The following is a 22,568-nucleotide window of genomic DNA, read 5'->3' as shown; positions in this document are numbered from 1 at the left end:
ACTGCCAGGCTCCGAGTCCTAATCAGGGAAAGGCCGACATGTACAAAGTGAGGCAAAGTGGTTGCCATGTCCCAAGGCCACCCAAGCATGAGTGTACGGAAGAGGCCAGAACCCAGAGGAACTGAGGCCCCCTGTGGGTGGGCACACCCTCCTGGAGAATCAGGGTGGTGGTGGCGCACCTTGGAACAGGGTCCCACACCCCAGGGAAGCCGTGACCCACATCTCATCACAACCTTGTGAGAGGCCCTGGGCAGAACTGCCCAGCAGAGCCACTCCCAGATTCCTTCCCCACAGTAACTGTGGGGGGACACATTCTCGGGGCACAGCAACAGGACACTAACACGCTGAGCTAAGGGGCAGAGCCAGGACGTGAGCCCAGTCCTGTCTGACTGCAAGGCTGTGCTCTCAACGGTTATTTCCACCCCAGGGTCGGAGTCCCTGGTCTGCGGTGGCCCTCCATACCTGGCGTGGCCAGCGGCTGGGGGAGATCGGCAGAAACAATAGAGAGGCTGTGGCAAACCACCGAGAGCAGCCGTGAATGTGAGGCTTGCCTTTCTAGTTTTCATTTCTAAATTGTAGCCCTCAGCACCAGGTGCACTCCTGGGTACACGGGGGACTCGTGAGTCCGCGTGGCTCTGCTCACCGGCCTCCCTGGTGCCGTCTCTCCAACCGGCCGAGGCCCGCCCGCCTGCGGTTTGCAGCTTGCGCTGTCCTATGCTGGCTTTCTCCTTGACAGGTGGCCTACATTCCACTTGACCCCTCTTGCCCCCTATCCCAGGAGATAGACAGGGTTGACTCCCCATCCGCTCTGCATTTCATACAGACAGCTCCCCTTGGCAGCAAACACACCTCATTACAGCTACACAACATTACTTACAGTCGTGTCCTGTACTGGAAAGTAAGCTCTTCCAGGCAAGAATCGCACTGACTCATCTCTGCACCCCCCGTTCCTGAACCTGAGTCATTAACTGAGTCACTTCCTGGTCAGGGGAGGTGAGGTCTCTCCCTCTCACCCGTGTGCTGCCAATCCGGGCAGGCAGGGGACTTTCAGGGGCCTTACCTGGCAGGGAGCGGATGAACTCGTAGACATCTTCTACATTCCATTTGGTGGGCTCACTCGGAAGGAAGTGGTGTCCCATGCCCACCAGGTCCCGCATGTGCATGTCAGGGAGCTCCAGGTCCCGCTGGCCTTGTCGCCGGCGGGAGGTGGACGAACTGGCGGAGATGGGGGACAAGGGCTCCTCATAGCTTGAGTTATCGGAGCAGCGGCTGGAGTCTTCCTGGCTGTGTGTCAGCTGCAACGCGGCCGTAACCGAGAGGGGCACGGTGCCTGTTGGCTGGGGGCGGAGAGAACGGGCGGCTTCTGGATGGGGGGGCAAAGCCCCTCTAGCAGAGTGACGGGCAAAGGCAAGTAGTCTCCTCCTTCTACTTGGTCTATGACTATACCCCTTTGAATTCCTAGATCCAAGCATCGCATGGGCTGTCCCCTCTGGTCTTCCCAGTACTGGTGCGTGCACTGCCTTGCACAACAATGATCTGACTCTAAGTCTATCGTTTCTTCTCAATGTGGGGTTTTAAACCCGGGCTCTATGGGTTTTGGGGGTGGCCTATGAAATAGCACGGAGAATTTCCTGGGCATGTGCATGCTGGATCACAGCTATCATCAGATTCTTAAAGAGCTTTATGACCCAGGTGACAACAAGCAGCAAAAACACATCAGGTTGTCAAACGTCCACTAGGCTTGGGCTGCTGCAGGGTGACTTAGAGCCTCAGTGCCTCACAGCGCCTCACAGCACCCCAGCATACAGTCGGGGCTACAAAATACTTAACGGATGAATACCCATGTTCCTGGTAGAGGTTTCAAGAACTCAGTGCTCTGTGTTTGAGGAGGCATCGATGGGTGGCTTAGTTGGTTAAGCAGCCGACTTCGGTTTCATGTCATGATCTCATGGTTTGTGGGTTTGAGCCCCGCATCAGGCTCTGTGCTGACAGCTCAGGGCCTGGAGCCTGCTATGGAATCTGTGTGTGTGTGTGTGTCTCTCTCTCTGCCCCTCTCCCACTCATGCTCTTTCTTTCTCTCAAAAATAAACATTAAGGAAAAAAAAGTAGGCACTGAGATGTGGGGGTAAGGGGTATTGGCTGCCTCCCAGCCCAGCCCTCTATGTGAGCCACGAGACAACTGGGACAGTGTGTCTCTTCACCTGGCCAGGCAGAGGAGACCCCACTTTCATGGCCCCAGAAGGGTGGAAGCAAACTGGAAGGGGAGGGGTGAGGAAGGGGCAAAGGAAATCACTTGCTAAGCACCCACGGGTTTAAATGCAGGGGCCCCTTAAGAGACCTGGGAAGGCTGTGAGGAATGAGGACATGACAGTATACTCAGTCAGCAGTGGGAAGGAAGCTGGGTGTCCCGGGTCTGTTAGGAAGGGAAGCTGGCGGGGACTTGTCTCAAGGGAGCTTCAGGCTCTGCCAGCCTCTCACCTGCTTCTTGGTATCCTTGGTAAGTGGTGGCAGACTGGCTTTGCTGGCCCGGCGGCGGTTGTGGGTCGTGGCCCCTGCCTTCTGCAGCTTGCTCCGGTCCGAGTGGAAGAGCCCCACTCGCTTGGTGCACCCCACGTTGTACCTGCAGCAGTCAGGGAAGGAGGGAAGTCAGAGCAGTCGCGGGGAGCACGGACCCCGGGCAGCAGGACAGCAGCCAGGCTCTCCAGCAATATTTGAGTCTGTCTATTTGAGCCTGTCTATTTGAGCCGATCCTGGGTCCACCACGGACCACTACACTGCGTGACTCTGGGCAAGCCGATGACCTCCAAGTCTCAGTTTCCTCATCTGGAGCCGGGGAGGAGATGGCTCAGTTCCCAAGTGCGGTCTTGTGGAAAGTGCTCAGCACCACAGCTCGAATCATGTGAAAAACTCACGACCGACATGTTCTATGCTGGACGCTGCCTGTGCCAGGAGCCAGCTGCCCACGGTCCTGCTGGGAGGTATAGGCGCACCTCACAGACGCTGTGGGGTCTGTTCCAGGGCTAACTCACAAATCGGGTCAGACGGCTTGTTTGTTTCCCAGTGCACATAAAAGTAAGGTTTACGCTACACTGGAGTTTATTAAATGTGCAATAATAGCATCATGTCTAAAAAAAAACAACGTACGTGCCTTAATTTAAAAATACCTCACTGCTAAAAACTGCTAACCATCACCTGAGCTTTCAGTGAGTCGTAATGACCTTTATGCTGGTGGAGGGTCTCGCCGCGATGTGCACGGCTGCTCGCTGAATGGGGCGGTGGTGCCGAAGGCTGGGGCAAGTCCCTAAAATAAGATGAGGTCTGCCCGGCCACGGACACTTCCTCTCACGGACGATTTCTCGGTCACATGCGATGCTGTTTGGGAGCATTTGTCCCACAGAACTTTGGGAGTCAGTCCTCTCAAACCCCGCCGCTGCCCCGTCAGCCCAGTTTATGACGCTTCAGGATCCTGGTCGTCATCTCAACAATCTTCACAGGCATCTTCACCTGGAGAGTCCATCCACCACTCTCTCTCTTCCTCTGCTCGTCCAGGAGCCGCTCCCCACCCATTCAAGTCGTACCCCGAGATGGTAGCAACCCTGCCCCAGCTCCAGGCTCCACTTCCCACTCTGGTTCTCCTGCCATCTCCCCCACATCAGCAGGGACTTCCTCCACTGCAGTCTTGAACCCCTCACAGTCATCCAGGAGGGTGGGAGTCAACTTCTTCCAAACGCCTGTTAACGCTGCTATTTTGACTTCTTCCCATGCATCCCGAATGTTCTTAAAGGCATCTAGAATGATGAATCCTTTCCAGAAAAGTTTTTAATGGACTCTGCTCAGACCCACCATCCTGATCTATGGCAGCCAGAGCCTTATGAAATGCACTTTTTAAAAAGACCTGAAAGAAGAAATGACCCTTTGATCCATGGGCTACAGAAGGATGACATGGTAGCGGGTATGGAAACAGGATGAAATCTCCCTGCTGCCTCCAGCAGAGCTTGGGGGTGACCAGGGGCATTCTCGGTGAGCAGTGACATTTTGTAAATTTTTTTTAATGTTTGTTGAAGGAGAGAGAGAGAGAGAGAGAGAGAGAGAGAGAGAGAGAGCGAGTGTGAGCAAGCTCAAGTGGGGGAGGGACAGAGACAGAGGCAGACAAAGAATCCAAAGCAGGCTCCAGGCTCTGTCAGCACAGAGAGCACAACATGTGGCTCAAACTCACTCTGATTTCATGACCTAAACTGAAGTCAGACACATAACCAACTGAGCCACCCAGGTGCCCCAAACAGTCATATTTTGAAAGAAATCTTTTTTCCTGAGCAGTTAAGTCTCAGTAGTGGACCTAAAATATTTACCTGACCATCATATAAACAGACGTGCTGTCATCCAGGCTGTGTTGTCCCACTGACAGAGCACAGGCAGAGTAGATTTAGCATAAATCTTTTTTTTTTTTTTAACTTTTTTTTCATGTTTTTTATTTATTTTTGAGAGAGAGAGAGAGAGAGAGAGCGTGAGCAGGGGAGGGTCAGAGAGAGAGGGAGACACAGAATCCGAAGGAGGCTCCAGGCTCTGAGCTAGCTGACAGCACAGAGCCCGAAGCGGGGCTCAAACCCACGAACCATGAGATCATGACCTGAGCCGAAGCTGGACGCTTAACCGACTGAGCCACCCAGGCGCCCCAAATCTTTTTTTTGTTTTTAATTTTTTAAATGTTTATTCAATTTTTGAGAGACAAGAGCACTAGTGAGGGAGGAGCGGAGAGAGAAGGGAGACATAGAATCCAAAGCAGGCTCCAGGCTCTGAGCCATCAGCACAGAGCCTGATGCAGGGCTCGAATCCACGAACTGTGAAATCAGGACCTGAGCTGAAGTTGGATGCTTAACCAACTGAGCCACCCAGGAGCCCCTCATTATGCACTTTTATGAAATAGAGATGGCTTCTTTCCTGAAATCTCATGAACCAACCTCTGTCAGCCTCAGATTCTTCTTCTGCAGCTTCCTCTCCTTTCTCAGCCTTCACAGAATTGAAGAGAGTCAGTGCTTTGTTCTGGATTAGGCTTTGGCCTGAGGGAACGTTGGGGCTGGTCTGACCGTCTATGCAGTCGGCTCAAACTTTCTCCATATTCGCAGTAAGGCTGTTTTGCTTTCTTATCATTCGCATGCTCACTGGAGTAGCACTTTTTAATTTCCTTCAAGAACTTTTCCTTTGCATTCGCAACTTAGCTAACTGTTTGGAGCAAGAGGCCTATCTTCTGCCATCTTGGCTTTCCACATGCCTTCCTCATTAAGCTTAATCATTTCTAGCTTTTGATTTGAAGTGAGAGATGCATGACTCTTCCTGTCACTTGAACACGTAGAGGCCACAGTAGGGTTATTAACGGGCCTGATTTCAATACTCCTGTGTCTCGGGGACCAGGGAGGCCGGAAGAGAGAGACGGGAGAGCAGTGGGTTGGTGGTGCAATCAGAACACACGTGATGCTTACTGATTAAGTTCACCATCTTATGTGGGGGTAGTTCACAGCCCCCCAAACAATTACTATTGTAACATCAAAGAACACTGATAATAGATCACCATGATGTGATAATCGTGAAGAAGAAAATATTGCGAGAATTCTCAAAACGCGGCACAGAGACAAGAAGTGAACAAACGCTGTTGGACAAACGGTGCCGATGGGCTTGACTAACACAGAGTTGCCACACACCTTCGATTTGTAAAAATGCAGCCTCTGGGAAGCACAATAAAACGAGCTGTGCCTGGAACTTGGCAAAGCTTCACAAAGGCACCCTGACTGCCTCCAGCATAGGGCTTCGGAGAGCCTTACTCCAGCTGGCAGGCAGAGCCCCTCTCTGCCTAGGGATCCAGAGAGTTCTATTCTGCTGAGGGTGCAGGGCTCCGGGGTCGGTATGAAGACCACATAGAGCTTTCGAGCCAGACAGGTCTAGCCCCCAACTCTATGGCACTTGGCACAACCACTCGTCCTCTGTGCCTCAGTTTCCTAGCGTGAGAGAAGGGGCAGCAGTAACGCTTGCCTCACAGTGCAGATCAACTGCCTAGAGCCGCGCCTAGCACGGGGCAGGCTCTTGGTAAAGGACGCCGTGTCTGCCTGGGCTCACTGGTCTATGCTGGGTGAAGCTCGCAAAGAGAACATCCACGATGACTACAGCGGCTCGGCGCGAAGCTTCTGGAGGAGGGCTTGTCCAGAGGGGACAGTAGCTGCCGAGGGCAGGAAAAGAGGAGGGATGCACCAGGGCCCAGGAGGGACAGCCGAGCCAAAGCACTGCCTCCATTCCTCAGACTCGGGGCTCTCACTCGAGCTCTGGGTTCTAGGACCTGGTGGGTTAGTGACACGGGGCCGTTAGGCAGGTGGAGGAAGTAGGAACGCAGGTAAGCTACACTGAGGGCCTCCCAGGATGGACAACTGAACGCTGAAGGGAGGCAGGACACGAGGTGCGATCCTGAGGAGGGGGAGGGGCTGGCCCAGCGGCGGGCTGAGGCCACTCACCTCTTTGCACATGCCATGGAACAGAAGCGCTTGGAACGCTTGAACTTGTAGGCAAAGTCCACCCGGCCACAGAGCTCACACTTGAGTTTGAGGGGGGTACCCTCCTCTTTGGATTCTGGAAAGTATGGAAACTACAGTAAGGATAAAGGTGAGCAACCACCATGGAACCCCCATGAGGCCTTCCTTCTCTGCCCTGCCTCTTCCTCGTGTCCCCACAGCTGTGACACGCAGTGGCAGTCTAGTTTGGAAAATGCCCAACTGCTCTTGCCACTGGTTTGGGAAGGGACTTTTCCTCACCCTGGCAAGTAGCAGTGGTGTTTGGTGATGACCCCCTGGGACATCTAACAGGTTTTCTGTCCAAGTGCTATGAGCCTGAGGCAAACACAGGTGCTGAAGAATCAGCACCCCTCTTTACGGCCCCGCAAGAGAGGGGGAGGCTCACAGGCAATACCCTGGGCGCCGTCACGACTGATCTGGAATGATCCCACCCTCCCCTGCCCTGTCTAGTCAGCCAGCTGCTGCCCTGGGTCACAGAACCCAGGAGTCCTGTATCCTACACAGCCCCAACCCAGACAGAGGCTCCTGCTGCAAGTGCAGTTCTCGCCCGGCCACCGTGGCACCTGAGGGCCCGCTCCCAAGGCAGTGAGGAAGGGCACTCCTGCCTGCCCGCTCACCCTCCTGCCAGCGACTCCCACAGGAAAAGCACCTCCTGGAATCCTATGCAGGGCTGGAGCGGGGCTGGAGACAAATGGTTCCCCGAGGGCAGGGACTTTCCCCCTTCTGTTTTCTAGGGGCAGGGCCTTGGGGGGAACGGTTAGTAGGCTGACCTGTCACCCACTCCCTGGTGGGGGCTCCTCCACGGATACCGCGAGCGGAAGTGTGTGAGGCCTGCCTCCGCGGCCCTGTCTACTTCCCGCTCAGCTCAGCCAAGGCAGAAGGCCTGTTCGGGGGGCGAGAGGCCTACCTTGCAGATAGGGCTCCTCCATCTCGGAGTCAGTGGTGGTGGTATGATCCTGCTGTGGAAGTTTCTCAGGCAAGAACCCCTGTGCATACTTCTTCTTGAGATTCCCCACCAGCAGGGACGAGCGTCCCACCTAGAGGACAAGGTGACACGGAGGCCATGAGGGTTAGGTGGGAGACACTTCCTTGCTATCCAGCCTCATCAAAATTACATATATAAAGCATCGAGGCACAGACGCCAGCCTCTACATCACCATCCACGTGCGCCCTGCTCGAGGGCCTATTCTGTGGTGCGGCTCATGAGGCAAGACGCCAACGGTCACCAAAGTACAGGGATGGCTTCAGTCCAGGACCGAAGGATGGCTTAGGACATTAGGGAAACACCTACTCTTCCAGCAAGTGAGGGGCCGAGGTGGGAGGTGGAAATCAGGTTTCCCACTGCAGAGCAGCTGCTGGGACCCAGCGTTCCCGGCAGGAACACAGTGGAGGCCACACATGACACTAGAGGGGGCTGGCAATCGTTTTTTTGGTTTCTTTCTTTCCTCCATCTGACCGCTGCTCTACCCAAGCCAGAGGCACAGGCAGCCATGGAGGAGAGCAGGAAGAAATGGACGCTGGGCCACAGAGCAAATGCCCTCTTTGGCTGCCAGGATCCTAGATGGGCTCATTCCCTCTCTCGGTCCTTCCTTTGCCTCTGTGCAGGCAGTCTGGTGGCCAGATCTCTGGGGCAATGCCGTGGGGGTGCCATTCAACCTGCACCCACCCTGGCAGATCGGTTGGTTTCTGGTGTTCGTCTAGGAGGCCAAGGCGAAGACCGAGTCTAACGAGGGAGGGGACATGACAGGGCTGGAGCTACTGATAGCTAAGGCGCTCCAGGTAGATTTCTTGGCCATGGGCCTTGAACAACCTTCAGAGGGAAAGAGGACAAGAACTTATTTATCTTCTGGCATTTTAGAAGGCCAGTTCAGTCAGCTGAGATAAACAAGCTGAGTCTCCCGCTGACCATTCAAATCCCTCATGGACCCAACGAATGAGCAAAAGGCAGATGACGTCCCATGATGGTTTTCTTTAACAACCGATAATCCCATCACAGGGGAGGCCGGTGTGCACCAGGCTCTGGGCTCCTGCCGCCCACAGAACAGCATCACCCGTCCTCACCAAGGCACGCCGCACAGAACTGGCTGTGGGCGCTTCGTCCTAGTAGGCCATTTTCTCGCTTCTCTTATATTTCCCTTCGGGCGTATGCTTTCATTGGAGACACGAGATTGAGCCCTTTCTAAGGTACCCCTCACCAGAAAAGGAGCTTCAGGCTACAACCCTGTTCATTCTCTTCATCTCAGACACATCTTGAAAATTTTGTCCTGCAGTTTCATTTTGTTCTCTAATTGGCTGAAGTTTTTGCCACTCAGGGGTTCTGGCATTCAAAACGGAAGGAGGTCTCATTTCTCCAAACCCATCATCTTGCCCCAAACACCCCGATGTGAACTCCCTTCTAACTATGGGGGTCACGTATCACCAGACAGGGACGTGGCTGTGGAAACTAACCAAGGGACCTTGTCAATTATTCCTAATTACAGATCCCTTCTGGACCTTAGGAAGATACTCAATCCTAGAAAGAAACTGACTCTGACATCTTTTGGTGGGGATTGGAGGGAATTACCAAGGAAAGAGCAAACTGTTTACATTTTCGGACATTTTACATGGAAATGTAAAAATATTCTAATACACATCCAAAATATACTTCAAAAAAACAAAAAAAACAAAAAGAGGGGAAAAGAAGTAGTCCGTACCGGGAAAGGCTCCGCCCCCTCCTGGATCACAAACCCTTCGATAACATGCGTCAGGATTTGGGGTTTCACAATGGCCTGTGGTGGTTTATTCTCACCATTCTGGGGGGCAGTGCCGGTGATGCTGGAGGCAGAATTTCCGTTCCCTGAGGTCATGCCGGGGCTGCTGAGGTCGGTCAGTGCATGAACAATGCCCTGCCCTGTCTCTGTACAGGGGGAGAGTAGGAAAACACAAGCAGGAGAGGTCAGAACCGGGTCCAGGCCAGCAGAAGGAAGAGCAGGGACTCAGCATGTGCCTGGCTTTTTCCATGGAGCCAAGCGACAATGTGAAGCCAACAGTCCCCCTGTAAGTGACCTATTTAAAAGTGGTAGGTTCAATGGACACACCACCAAGTGGGACTGTAATCAGTTCTGCAACCAGGCAGCTAATCAGCTGGCAGTGTTTTTTAATTTCCCCACTGTGCTAAGAATAGTTCAACCAAGTTAAACAACAGATAATAATTCCCTTTGGGAGTTAGGACCTTGGTCAATATTGATCTGGACAAACAAGGTAATCTTCAGTTCAAGGGAGAGAACGTATTTAAGGAGATATCTACAATCAGGATGAAAAGCTGCACGAGGTATAGGGCTTGGGGTGTGGTGGGGTCTGGGGGAGAGAGGTTAAACCTTCTATGAAGTTCCAAGGAAAAGGATTAGGTTTTAAGCATCCTGTGAAAGGTTAAAGTACTAAACCCCAGAGATGAATGCAAAGGGAACACGAAAGTTGAGCCCCAAGTGAACGCGGTCCTATCCGGAGGCTGGTCATCTGGGATCACACATTAAGACACACGTGCATTCAATGTCCCCCGAGGCGCCAGGCTGTGGGGCCCTAAGCTGCTTCTGCCGGCCCGGCCCTGCGCTCTCGATCCAGGCCCTAGCCCTGTTCTCAGCTCCACATCCAGGCTGGTCCTTAGCCAGGGTCCTCCCTCCTGAGGCCTCCTCCCCTGTGGGCTGTTGGCCATCCTCTGAAGGACCTGACGGAGTGCCCAGTGCCTACACCGCACACACCCCAGGGGACCCTCCTCTTCTCCACTCCGCTGGCATGATTTAGAGGTGCAGACCCTCATTACCTCCCTTTTACAGCCCCTTCCCTGCCCCTTCCCAGGCCCATTCCACACCAACTGTGTGAGCTGAGGTCGCCTGTAACCTGGAACTTCCTAGAAAAGAAAAAAGAGAAAGAAAAGGCCATTTCTTTGTTAGAACAAGCCTATTAATATGAAACATAACCTTATGTGTGTGTTACATACTTGAAAAGCGATTTCAGTACATTAGTAATTTTTGCACAGAACTCTGTATGTTGACGTTCTTATTTCATGTTAAGGGCTGAAAAATCCCAGCGTGGAACAGGAATTCAGGGTCTGATGATATGTATTATGAATAAATAAAAATAAATACATTTTAGAAAAAGTTTAAAACTGGTTCATTTTCTTACTAGTAGTACTAATGCTTGATAAGCCAGGAAAAATCTTTTTTGATAAAAAAGGATCGACTTTGATGCATGCCTTCACTAACCAGATCTCAGTAATTAAACTATAATAAATTTCAGAGCTGAGCAGGAGTCACCCGAGAGATAGGAGTGATGAGATTTTTTAAAATTAATTTTTGTTTGAGACACAGTCACACCAACAAGTTAGACAATTCCCTTAAGTATTTATAGTCCTTTGGGAAAAAAAAATTTTGATAGCTCTGACTTTACTGGAGAGATGGAAATTTTCCCTTTTGGAATTTGTCTCTCTAAACTATGAAGGTGTTTGGGAACTACATTGAAAAACCTTTTCTTTCTTTTTTTTTTTTTAATGTTTTATTTATTTTTCATACAGAGAGAGAGAGACAGAGCATGAGAGGGGGAGGAGCAGAGAGGGGAGACACAGAACTGGAAGCAGGCTCCAGGCTCTGAGCTAGCTGTCAGCACAGAGCCTGACGCAGGGCTTGAACCCACGAACGTGAGATCTGACCTGAGCCGAAATCGGAGGCTTAACTGACTGAGCCACCCAGGCGCCCCGAAAAACCTTTTCTTAACTGTCCATGAATAACTAGGAGGCAGGGCCATCAAATCTAATCAATCAAATTAAATTTCTCTGCTTTTAAATGCTAAATATTTAAACCTGCATTTACATAATTACATTTTCTCTCTTATTTAATATTTTCAATAGGCAAGGAAAACATGTATTTTACTTACACCGATGAATAAATACTGTTAAAATATAGAGCTGACTATAGAAGTTAACATTTTATTTTTAGACGGTGGCAATTTCCATCTAATTAGAGCCCAGTAAAATATTTCCTGACTTCTCTAATGAACTACAGATTGTAGAACCACAAGATTAGAAAGGCTGGTTCATTCCCTTACCAATGCTTGAAGCTTCTCTGTAATACTTCCACCCACGGGCTTAGGGGCATTTGTCTGAACGGCTCTGATGACAAAGGTAGGGACTACCTCTGGAGTGGTTTGTTCTCAGTTCACAAGTTCTTCCTTACTATGAGGCAACAATCTACCTCCTGTTAATTCCTGCCTCCTTTCTGCTCCTTAAGACCACACAGAACAAGGCCATTAGTATTTGTATAATGGGCAAAAACACAGGCTTAGATCTGGCTTAGAGACTGGTCTTCATCACTCAAGTGAATTAGGGGCAAGTCGTGGTCTCTCTCTGAGACTCGGTCTCACTGGCTATAAACTAAGGACAGTAACAACACCTGCCCTCCAGTGGCAGGTGGCTATGAGGACCACAGGAGGACCCCAGCAGAGCAGCACACTAGGAAATGCTCAAGGAATGCGTTTGGTGTCAGAAAGCATATCACTCACGACCACACTGTCTTCTCTCCTCCAGGCCAAACTCCCTCTGTGTCTTCTATTCCTTACACGAAAGGCTGCAAGTTCATCATCATCCTAGGTGTTCTCTGCGTACACCCTTTAAAGTCAGGGACCCAGTCAAGACCAACAGAAAATCAAGCGCATTGATCTAAGAGATCGGGTTGGTTAAGATTTTTGTTTTGTTTCTTTTAAACATGTTCACATTCCTGACTGAGAACACAGGAGGAGAGAGGCACGGGACTCCCTTGTTCTGGTTTATAATTCCTCTGTGGAAGTACTCCATTCTCCTTGAATTCTGGGGTCATTCCCACCTCTGGCTCTTCACATATTCATCACCAAACCGCTTCTGATATCTTGTCTCCTTTTATGGGATCTCTCCATCCTCGCCTGATTCGTCTCCTCCCCCCACTACTCCCTTCCCTCCTGTGTCTCAGAGCAGTGTCTATTAATGTGCACTGGAGCACTGCAAGATGGGGCGGCGCGGGCAGAACTCCTGAGGCCAGATTCTTCCCTCACGCCAAATACAGTAGTGAACGGATACATCTCAGTAGATCTCAGTCTACAGAGCCCATGCTTAACTCTGGAAAACAAAGACTTTTTGGAATCTCGGTTTTAAAACAAGGATCTTGTTAAGCAGGAGAATAAACAAATAACCTTTTACCCTAACTTTAGAAGCTCCCACTGCCCATTATAACGGGCAGGTTGCAGAAGAGACAGAAGCCAAGGGGCGGAGGGAGGGCAATTTACCAATATACAAAGGTTTGCGGCTATTTGCTTGGCAGTCCTCTTGGGGGCCAAGGCCTCATCTGCTTTAGGAACAAAGGAGTCTGGGCTATTTCTGGAATGACCAAACACAATCTCACCCCCTGCCAAGCTCAGCACTCTGAGATTAATTTAATCTGCTTCCCGCTCTCCCAGACTGCTCTGTGGCCTGCTCGAGAGAAAGCAGCTTACTAGTGAAACTTGCAGAAACCTGTCCTGCGGGCCCTGAGGCCAGAAAAAGGAGAGCAAAAGAAAGACTCTATTTCAAGAATTCTTCCTTTCTCAAATCTCTTGACGGGTCCTGAGGCTGGTGCTGCCCCTAGACCTTCCGACAGGTCTCAAAAGCCATTACTCACAACTAGGCACCCGCATCTGCAAGGTGGAGAGGCCAGGATACCGTGAGCACAAGAGGCTGCGCGCGGTGGGGGAAGGCAGGCCAGGGAGGGAGAATCTAGCCTTTAATGAAGCTGCCCACAAAGCGCCGAGTATTCAGGAATGGGAATAAACAGGACGTATACTCTGGGAGAGTTGTTAATGTTATGTGCGTCTCAACCACTAGGTTTCCCTCAATTCTGGTCTCATTCATAGGTTCCAGCAGAAACACGGACCATTCCGCAGCCTGTTTGTGAGGTTATCTGCCTCAGGGTTTGTCCCTTGTGCTAGGCAGAGCAAGTTTCTTTGGGCAGGGGCTATGCCTTGTCACCTCTGTATCTTCAGGGACTAACCCCATTCCTGCTAGAGGACAGCTACTTAACGTCTGTTAAACCGGATCATGTGGAACCCATGGTTTCAGTCTTCGCCGGTCTCCTCAGTCTCAAACAGGGAGGGAACATGGCACCGCCCGAGATTTGTAAATCACTTTCCGAGGCCATAATGAGTGGAGAACAGCTAGGCCAGTGCCTCCTACGGGGCGGCATTTCTGGGTCCCTGGTCATGAAGAACAAGGGTTATTCCTTAGCCCATGTCTTCCTGTTAGGGTGGAGAGTTCTTCAGCAAGAAGAGGCATGCAGTTGCCATGAAGGCTGGAGTGCTGGATTCCCAGACCCCTCTGAAACATGTGTGCAGGCTCTAGGCATCTGGAAAGGCATGATGACCTCTAGAGGCAAGAGCCCGGGAGGCTCCTATAAAAATGGCCCTGCCCTCAGGGCCAGCCACTAGGTGTCCGGAGAAGCTGAGCTCACCTGCCCATTGAAGACAGAGGTCTGGATGGCCACAGCTCTGCAAGATCTGGGCCATTTTAGAACTAATTCTGACGTTCTCTATATGCACAGATAAAACAAAAATCAGTTATGCTCGAACCTGGCTTAGTACTAACAGTTATTATGGGTGTATTGCGTGGCCTGGCTATTCATTCTGTTTGCCCCTAAAGCAAGTCCTTGAAGACCTGCTTCAGAGGACATGGACGGCAAGCGGAGCATCTCCTGCCCCCTCAGCTTGGTCCCTGGGTTTCATTTCTACCTTCTTCAGATGGAGGAGTGCTGTAATTTACAAGACTTCTAACTACCCTTGCTGGTCTGGTCGGTAGCAGGAGTAAGACAGAGCTAATGACGTTAATAAAGACTAAGGAAACAAAGTAGATGATAACACAGGTCATTGGCCTGCAGCAAATTCTGCTTCAACAAATGGCAAAACAAGGTTGCTTATACAACAGACAGCATTCTCTCCAGGCCCCTGGCTCTGAAATCATGCTCACTGTGCCTCAGCTTAGCAGGCCCAATAATGTGGCCAGGATGGGGGACAGCAGGATTCCTGAAGAACCACTTGCTCTAGAGAGAGCCCAAGTGGAACACCTGCTAGGGGACGCCCAGGGAAACCATATCCAGGAGGCGGAGAGTGGCTGACCTGGTGGGTAGTAACAAAGCACAGTAAGCTGAGGGCAGCAGAAAACCCTGCCAGCCACTCTTTAGTTATTCTACAAGAATTAATGAAAAAGTGAGGAAGGTCAGATACTTCACAGACACATTTGGTGACATCCCCACCACCGCCCCACGGAGGAGGGAGGGGGTGATGAGACAGAAAGGAGTGGGTAGAAATATGTAGATGGCAGGAAGAGGCAAGGCAGCAAGAGAAGGGGGAATGAAGGCTCCATCCAGGGTCTCACGGAAGTCCACCAATTAAAGAGAATCATTTGGTTAACAACCTTCTTTAAAATGTAAATAGACACCTGCAGTCATTCACACCTTGCTGTGAACCACTAGGCTCAGATAAGCAGACAGCTTTCCTCCCAATTTCAGGACAGCAGGCTTGGTGGGAAGGGTGGAAGTAGAGAGTGATGGTTCTGGATCATGGGCACCAGATCACACAGGCCTGGAGTCTAGCATCTGAATTTTCCAGAAGGGGAAAAGTGTGCATTTCAGAACCAAGGCAAGAATGGATGCCTTGTATGTGGAAGACAGTACCTTCTAAAACACACACAAAAGGAGCTCTTAGTCGTGGGGAAATTGCAGGCCCCTTTCTACGGGGGTAGGGGGTGTTGGGGGGTCTCCTGAGTACCACAAGGAAGGAGGCACCAATGCCCAATGCTTGTAACTTTTCGGTCCTGCTAAGAACCGAGCGGTCAGACCCAGAAGAAATCCTTACCTCGAGGATACACAGCAGGCTAAGGCCACCACCATCCTGCTCCCCAGAACACCTTCCTTGGCTCTGCAAACAAGAGTAGCCTACTCTGACAGACCTCTCTCCAGAGGGGCAGAGCTGGCTGTGATAGGGAGCGGCTCCAGGGCACTTGGCAGAGCAGTCACAGGGCAGTGAGGCTCTGGGCCTGCACCTGGACTGCTGCAGGGGAGCTGGCCAGGTAGCCCCACACCTGCTCTCAGTGACGGGGCACAATGACCTTGCTGAGTCTGGGTTAGAAGGACTGGAGGGCAGACATGCTTTGCAGCCAGATCTTAAGCGTCGGGGCTGAGTGGCTGGGCTGGGGCATCTGTTAGGGAGCACTCCTCCTGCTCCCTGGCTGCCATTACCATACAGCTGACTGTCCTGCTGTCTCTCAGGACACGGGCAGAGAGAGCGGCCTTCTGACTCACCCACAGTCCCCAGCCACCGTGTACATAAGCTGAATTGTAAACAGCTGAATGTTTTCCAAGCTGCCACCCCCAGCTAGGAAGGCAGGAATCAATGGAGCGGACAGCCTCCCTCCCCCATACAGGTCGGGACACTGGGAGCAATGGGGGATTTCCAAACAGCTGCAGGTACTGCTTCCCAGCCCATGGCCCGAGTGCTGTGACAGGGTCCTCCGGCCACCAGACCGAATTTGGCCGTGGCGCCTGCAGGGCCACGGGGTGACTTCCCCCAGGGCAGGTCAGCGCACCCAGGAATCACAGCTAACTCTCCCAGTGCCCAGTGCAGAGGCTGAGGGCTCCCAGACACTCTCCCATCACGGCTCTCTGGCAGGTGCGAGGACTTCAGAAGACCAAATGTCTGGAACCAATGGGAGACGCTCTGCACGGGAGACCTCAAGATCACAGGAGGTGGACATCAGAATGGCAGAGTGGAAGAAGGTCTGGCTCTGGGTTCATAGTCTGGTTCCACCTCTGACTACTTGTGAGCTGCGAGCACTTGGTACTTGCTCTGAGCCTTAGTCTCTCCATCTATAAAAATGAGGATCACACTGCCTATCTTACAAGGTTACAGTGAATATTAGAGTTTTTATATGTAAGATATCTGGCACTGACCATATTCAGAAGCTGTCCTACATGGCAGCTAAGACTCTGGGATCAGAAAGCCTTTAGGCTTAATTCCTAGTTTGTAATCCTGGACAAGTTACCCTAGGCCTTAATTTCCTTATCTGTAAAATGGGTGCTTAGACCTGTCTCACAAGGCTGCAGTAAAGATTAAGTAAGATAATGCAGGGACACGATGGGACAGGAGGGACTTGGCTACAGGCGGGCTAACATCACTGAAACCTGAGAGATGAGGAAACCTACCTTAATCTCTTAATCTCGCTCTCACAGAGCCTGGCGTCTTGTAAGCCTGGGGGCAGAGCTATTCTCCCACTGGCCCAAACTCAGTGAGTACCTTTCATGTTCCTCAGACACCTTGTCTACTCAGGGTGTCCAGTCCTTGTCCTTTTGAGATCAGGCTTCAGGAAGAAATGTTACTTCCACTGTGACAATGACTACAACACAACAGAAATGCACCTGCCTTCAGGGCAAACCAAACATCTCAATTCACCTTCAACACAAATTAATCCAAAGGACGAGACATTCACTGCATTCCGTTTGTATACAGTTCTTTCAGAAAGGGTCCCAGGGTATCGCATAGACCGTGCAGAACCCCAGAAACCAGACACAAGAACTCTGGAGCAACTAAACTACACAGGTAGTTTAGCCTGTGAAAAAAAGTTAAAGGCGGAAGAAGGTAAAATCATGGAAGATGGATTTCTTGTGAAATCCAGTTGTTAAAAAAAGACACACAACTAGAAATATTTGTTGAATTTCCTAATTATTTTCAGGTGGCTAACAAGGAAATTTATTTGCCAACTGCAAGAGCACTAATATTCTCAGATAAATGGGAGGGAAGAAAAGAAAGAGGAGGGGGAGACAGAGAGAGGGGGCAAGCTAAGCCTCGGCTGTCTTATCTATATAATGGGATGATAATATTAACTTGAAAACCAACCCTCCTGATCACTTCTGCTCTTGGACTCCGTTCCTCAAACCACCGTTCAGGCCTGCAACCACCCTCCTTTCCTACCAATCAGCTGACAAAACAGATGAACACTGACTACTAGGGACCTGAAAATACAGACTTACCAATTTAAAAAACAAAACAAAACAGCATTCGGCATTAGTTTTGTTTCGATCTAAAGTGTCATTTACTTTGTTTTAAACATGTTTTAGTATAGGTTGGATTAATATAGATTTGGATGGCATGGATTTAGGCCACATATGGATGGTTTCAAATATGCTAAAAATATCAGGAACGAGGGATAATTATATCAGCATTTGAGACATAACAGCCAGGCACCTAGAGCCTTAACAATAACCCCCAGTGGTCATGAGCTCTCATTTTCTTGCCAACGGTCTTCGATATTCAGTGTCAAGCCTGGTCCTCTGTATCAACTGGGAAAGAGCTGGTTATGACGTTTCATCTGATAGTCATCTCTTTTTAAGAGAAGCTGTAATAAATTTCCCTGTTGAGAAGAAAATCATCCAGGAAACAGATATTTGCTCTAAAAGGCAGTCCTAATAGCAAAATGGCAACATTCTTCAACATCTGGATTTATCTCAGAACTGGCAATCCCTGCTTCATAACAACCCTTTCTTTGGCAATGCAGAAAGAACGTGCTCTTCTTCTGGACTTTTCTAAACTAAAACAAACAAACAAAAAATCATCTGGAAATTGAAAGAAAAGGAAAGGATATCTTTTTTCATGAACTATAAATAATTTGGAAGGGGAAGGAGAAAAAAAAACCTATTAAGTTTACCATGCTGGCTGAGATGGTCGTATGATGAATCACACAAGAGCAATGTATTAAATTATGTACTATGGTTCTTATTACGCCTTCTATCTTCAAAACTAACATTCGTGGGCACCTGGGTGGCTAAGTCAGTTGAGTGTCTGACTTTGGCTCACGTCATGACCTCATGGTCTATGAGTTTAAGCCCTGTGTTGGGCTCTGTGTCGACGGCTCAGAGCCTGGAGCCTGCTTTGGATTCTGTGTCTCCCTCTCACTCTACCTCTCTCCTGCTCGCATTCTCTCTCTCTGCTGAAAATAAACAAACATTAAAAAAACACCCTAATATTCATAACTGTAGAACTCTTGCTTAACTATAAAACAGCCCATTGCTTGGCTGCGTCAATCATACTCTACTTTTGTTACTGATGGGCCAAAATCCAGAATCTGTAAGGTTTTTGTCTTGAATAAACAAATGGTTGATTAGTTTCCGAACCAGTCCTCAAGTGTCCTAAAGTTGAATTCAAGGTGGTCTGCCTCTGAGTTTCTCAAATCAGTGGTCTGATGTAGCTAGTAATTCCAGCTGAAATTCTGAAAGAAGGTAGTGCTCAAAATTAAACCTGCAACTATTAGAGAGATGAATAAGGAATCTTAAATGGGCACACTTCTTTGTTCATTTTTTAAACAGAAAACATATGCAGAATCTTTAAATGGTGACTCACATTCTAGTTTGAACTATGCTATGGATGCTTTTAAAACCTAAATCTACACGCGTTCATACATCCACCTTGGGGGTAGTCCAGCTGTCTTCCCACAAATAAGGTGCCGAGTCACTGCAGAGAGAGTCATTTCTGTTACTGGCACAGAGGCCTCAGGGGGGCGGATTGCATAAGGCAGCACTCCCCACTTGCCTTTTCCACGGGGGTGGAAAACACAATAGCATCCTCTCTACAGCCACTCTGGTGAGATTCCCCCTGACCACAGAAAATCATCATCTTCACCCTCCAGTTGCAAAAAGGCTCACAACAAAGGGAATAAAAGAGAAAATATCATTCATGGAGACTCCTTACTCCCGTGTCCCTACTCTCCTAAGAGATTTATCTTTTCAGAAGAGAATCTTTTTGCGGACGAAACCAAACCTGTCTGGAGATCAAATGACATTGAACAGCTGAAAGAAACTTCAATATAAACTTGGAATGACTCAAAAGAGAGGGGGGGAAACACCCTTGGTAAGCATCATACCAGTGTGGAGCACCATGGTGGGGGCTGGAACCACCATTCTACGCCCTAGTTTTTTAAATTTAAATTTTATTGTGTTTTACCGATCCAGTGAAGGACTCTGATAGAATGTGGGTGAACTTTATTTGGCAAATGGTTACCAAATGGCTAGCATGAGGCCCACAGCCCAAAGGAGGGCAGAAATTCAGAGGAAGAGTCTGAGACTACATTATCGTCTTTCTACATTCACAACGGGGGGTGGGAAGACAAAACGACATGAACTCACAGGTGGGGGTTCTTAATTCTGAGACAGTAATCATTTCTTTTTTATTTTTTTCTCAAACAAGAAAACTCAGGGAGGGGACAGCTGATATAAAGATGTGCAAGACCAGAGAAAGAACACCTCAAGTTTACAAGATCATCTATCCACGTATTCCTCTTCTCTTAGTTTATTCTCTTTCCCTCGGAAAGATCAGAACTAAAGGATCCCAAGTATCTGAGACAGGAAATGAGTAAGGCAGGAAAAAGGATGTGGTCTGAAAAAGAGTGGATTCTGGGGCTGAGCCAGAGCAAGTAACAGGCACAGGGTCATAGATGGGGGAGGGGGTCTTGGTGGCAGGAATAGAAGTCTCAGGATCAATCTGCTTAGCCTAGAAAGTGACAGAGGAAATATGTCTGGAGAAGCATAACAACACCTTCCTGAAAGGTTATCCTCTGCCGAGAGGCAGAGACACAGAAGCCGATGAGGCCTACAGCCAGGAGAATCTTTACAGGGACAGGAGGAAGAAGAGCTGGAGTTTCCTCCTTTCTTTGAGGGAAGTGGAAATAATACACATGGAGTGTGCTTAACAAAGGTAAATTGGAAATTGAGTCAGGACCTGGAAGAGAAGTGGAGAAAGCTCGGAGGTGAGTACATGATGAAATACCAAGGTTCCTTAAGCATCTATGTGCCACATCTCAGTAAAACAACAGCTTTAAAAAAGAAAAAAGAAACAAACAAAAAGAAAGGCATGGCAACAGGAGAGACTGCTCGAGTAAAACACAGTTGGATAACTGAGAAACCAACTCAAGAACAACCGAAATGTAGCCCAAGAGGGCTACCTACTTTCTCAAGCTGAAGGTTGGAGGGGAAAAAGGCATACAATCTTCTCAGTGTGTACAGACAAGCCTAGAAACAGATCGTGGGTGGGCAGGGCTCATATGATGAAGAGTGCCTGGAAAGGGCAGGTGCCAAAAGAGCACCATTACCCATCTGCCGGACCCTCTGTGAAACAAGCCAGCCCCTGGGGAAGAGCCAAACCAGAAACTTTGGTTCCTGCCTTGCAGGGGCTGGAATTTAGGGACAGAAACAGTGAGGTACAGTTATCGGCTGACTCAAAAGGCTGGATATTTCCAAACACAGATCCAAATGTTGGGGGCTACGTGGTAAAATCACTTTTTCTGTTCTCCACAGCGCCTAGAGCAAGGCTCTACATGAAGCAGGAGCCTATTAAAAGTGTGTTTATCTGAGTGAAACCAAAACTACTTAGCTGTGGAGGCATCTTAAGATTCCCGGCAGAATCTCCTGCCCTATAATCAACACAGTTAGTGACTCTCTTCCTATTTTACAGTCGAAATGATATGAAACCCTACATCCCTGTGACCTGAACCTAAGCCCTAATCCACAGACACTGCCACAGGTCAGCTTCCCTGGCCCGGAATAAAAGATGGGGAGGGCAGGGAGGCAGAAATATAGGAGCAACAAGGAATTTCTTTCCTTCATTAGCCTGTCATTTTCAGACTCACCTATAAATCCTGGCAGTTCCAACATTTGGGTTGACTCAGGAGGGGAAGAAAAATCCCAGGTGAGTGAAAATTGGATTACTCTGTTATGCCCCAGAGCCGAATGGCTGGAAAAGGTCAGGACAGGAGGGTCTGATACAGTTAAAGTGACATTATTTTCTAAACCAAAAATCAAGACACTTGGGCTGATAAACAATGGAATGGAATATTTTAAATTGGGGCTGTCCTAGAAAAATCGGGGACATATGGTGGATTTAGGTCACTTGCTTATTTCACAACAAGGGATCCTCTGGGCCCAATATGCTAATGGAGGGGATTAAAGCCCTAGGATGGGAGACATCTAAGGGGAGAGCTGTCACTGATTTGTAAAGCAGGAAAAAGAATAAAAGAGTGTGTCTGCAGACCGCACTGGAAGAAGGGGAACATTCTGGCTATGGAGAAAGGAGGAAAGTTGATCAGAACTGAAAGTATGTCAGTGAAATCTGTCTAGGTATGGAAGGCAGGGGTGGGGAAGGGAGGGAGAGGGGGTACCACTGGCATTGACTGGTAGTAGCCAATGATATAGGAGTCAGGGGAAAAGAGTTCAGATGGTAGCGTCACCATTAGTTTGCAACCTGACCTTGGGCAAATTATTTCCCTCTCTGCGGACTTCAATTTTGACAGAATCTCACAAATCCCGATTTTTATGTAAAGAATCCACAATTCACTACACCTTCATTTGGCACAAAAAGGAAGAAAACGCTCTTCTAAAAATAGAAGACAGGACAGACACAGAACAGCTTGTCCCTTTCCATCCAATTAAAAACCTCGTGAGACTCAACTAGATTAAAAACAAAACTCTCTAGCGAAGCCGCAGGCCCTCCAAGCGAGGTAGTCCCTACCAACTGAGCGCGGCGGATGGCAGCAGCCTTGGCCCTAACCGGCCCGTCCATCCCCCGGTGGATCCCCGTCCCCGGAGGACCGGGGTGGGGGTGGGGTGCGCGGGGACCGGGGGCAAGGGCGCGGACACACGGAAGCGTTCGGCACGCCGAGGGTGACACAGCGGCTTCCGGGGAAGTGCGGGGCAGGCAGGGTCCCCGGCGACGGGGGAGGCAGAGGGCACCTCCCAGGAGCCGAGAGGGCGAGAGTCGCGGGCTGGCACGGCCTGGCAGCCGAGCAGGCCCGGGCCGGGAGTGGCACCGGAGGGCGGTGCCCGGCTTCCAGTGTGACGAGCGCGGGCCGCTGGCCCCCTCTTGGCGAGAACCCCTCCCCCGCCACGGGCACTGACCTGTCCAGGGCCCGGCTGGGCCTGGCCGGGCGGGGCCTACGCAGCCCCT

The 22,568-nt window shown here is 50.0% G+C and overlaps 1 protein-coding gene across 4 annotated transcripts in view; it reads right to left on the bottom strand.

Moving 5' to 3' along the window:
* Window positions 1-22,568, bottom strand: part of PHC2 (polyhomeotic homolog 2) — a 115,211-nt gene that overhangs the window by 2,777 nt on the left and 89,866 nt on the right. For 3 of the 4 annotated variants that reach the window (XM_029949453.1, XM_029949454.1, XM_029949455.1), the window contains 5 exons: window positions 9,248-9,450; window positions 7,462-7,591; window positions 6,498-6,612; window positions 2,479-2,620; window positions 1,061-1,337 (listed from right to left, as the gene is read on the bottom strand). In XM_029949453.1, coding sequence (XP_029805313.1) covers window positions 1,061-1,337; window positions 2,479-2,620; window positions 6,498-6,612; window positions 7,462-7,591; window positions 9,248-9,450 — 867 coding nt within the window. Of the gene's footprint in view, window positions 1-1,060; window positions 1,338-2,478; window positions 2,621-6,497; window positions 6,613-7,461; window positions 7,592-9,247; window positions 9,451-22,519; window positions 22,563-22,568 lie in introns of those variants that run through there. The other variant, XM_029949456.1, reaches the window with a different exon arrangement.

The sequence above is a fragment of the Suricata suricatta genome, chromosome 8 (genome assembly GCF_006229205.1).
Source record: "Suricata suricatta isolate VVHF042 chromosome 8, meerkat_22Aug2017_6uvM2_HiC, whole genome shotgun sequence".
Classification (NCBI taxonomy): Eukaryota; Metazoa; Chordata; class Mammalia; order Carnivora; family Herpestidae; genus Suricata; species Suricata suricatta.
Note: the sequence above shows the minus strand (reverse complement) of the source record. Positions and strands in the feature narration are given on the sequence as shown.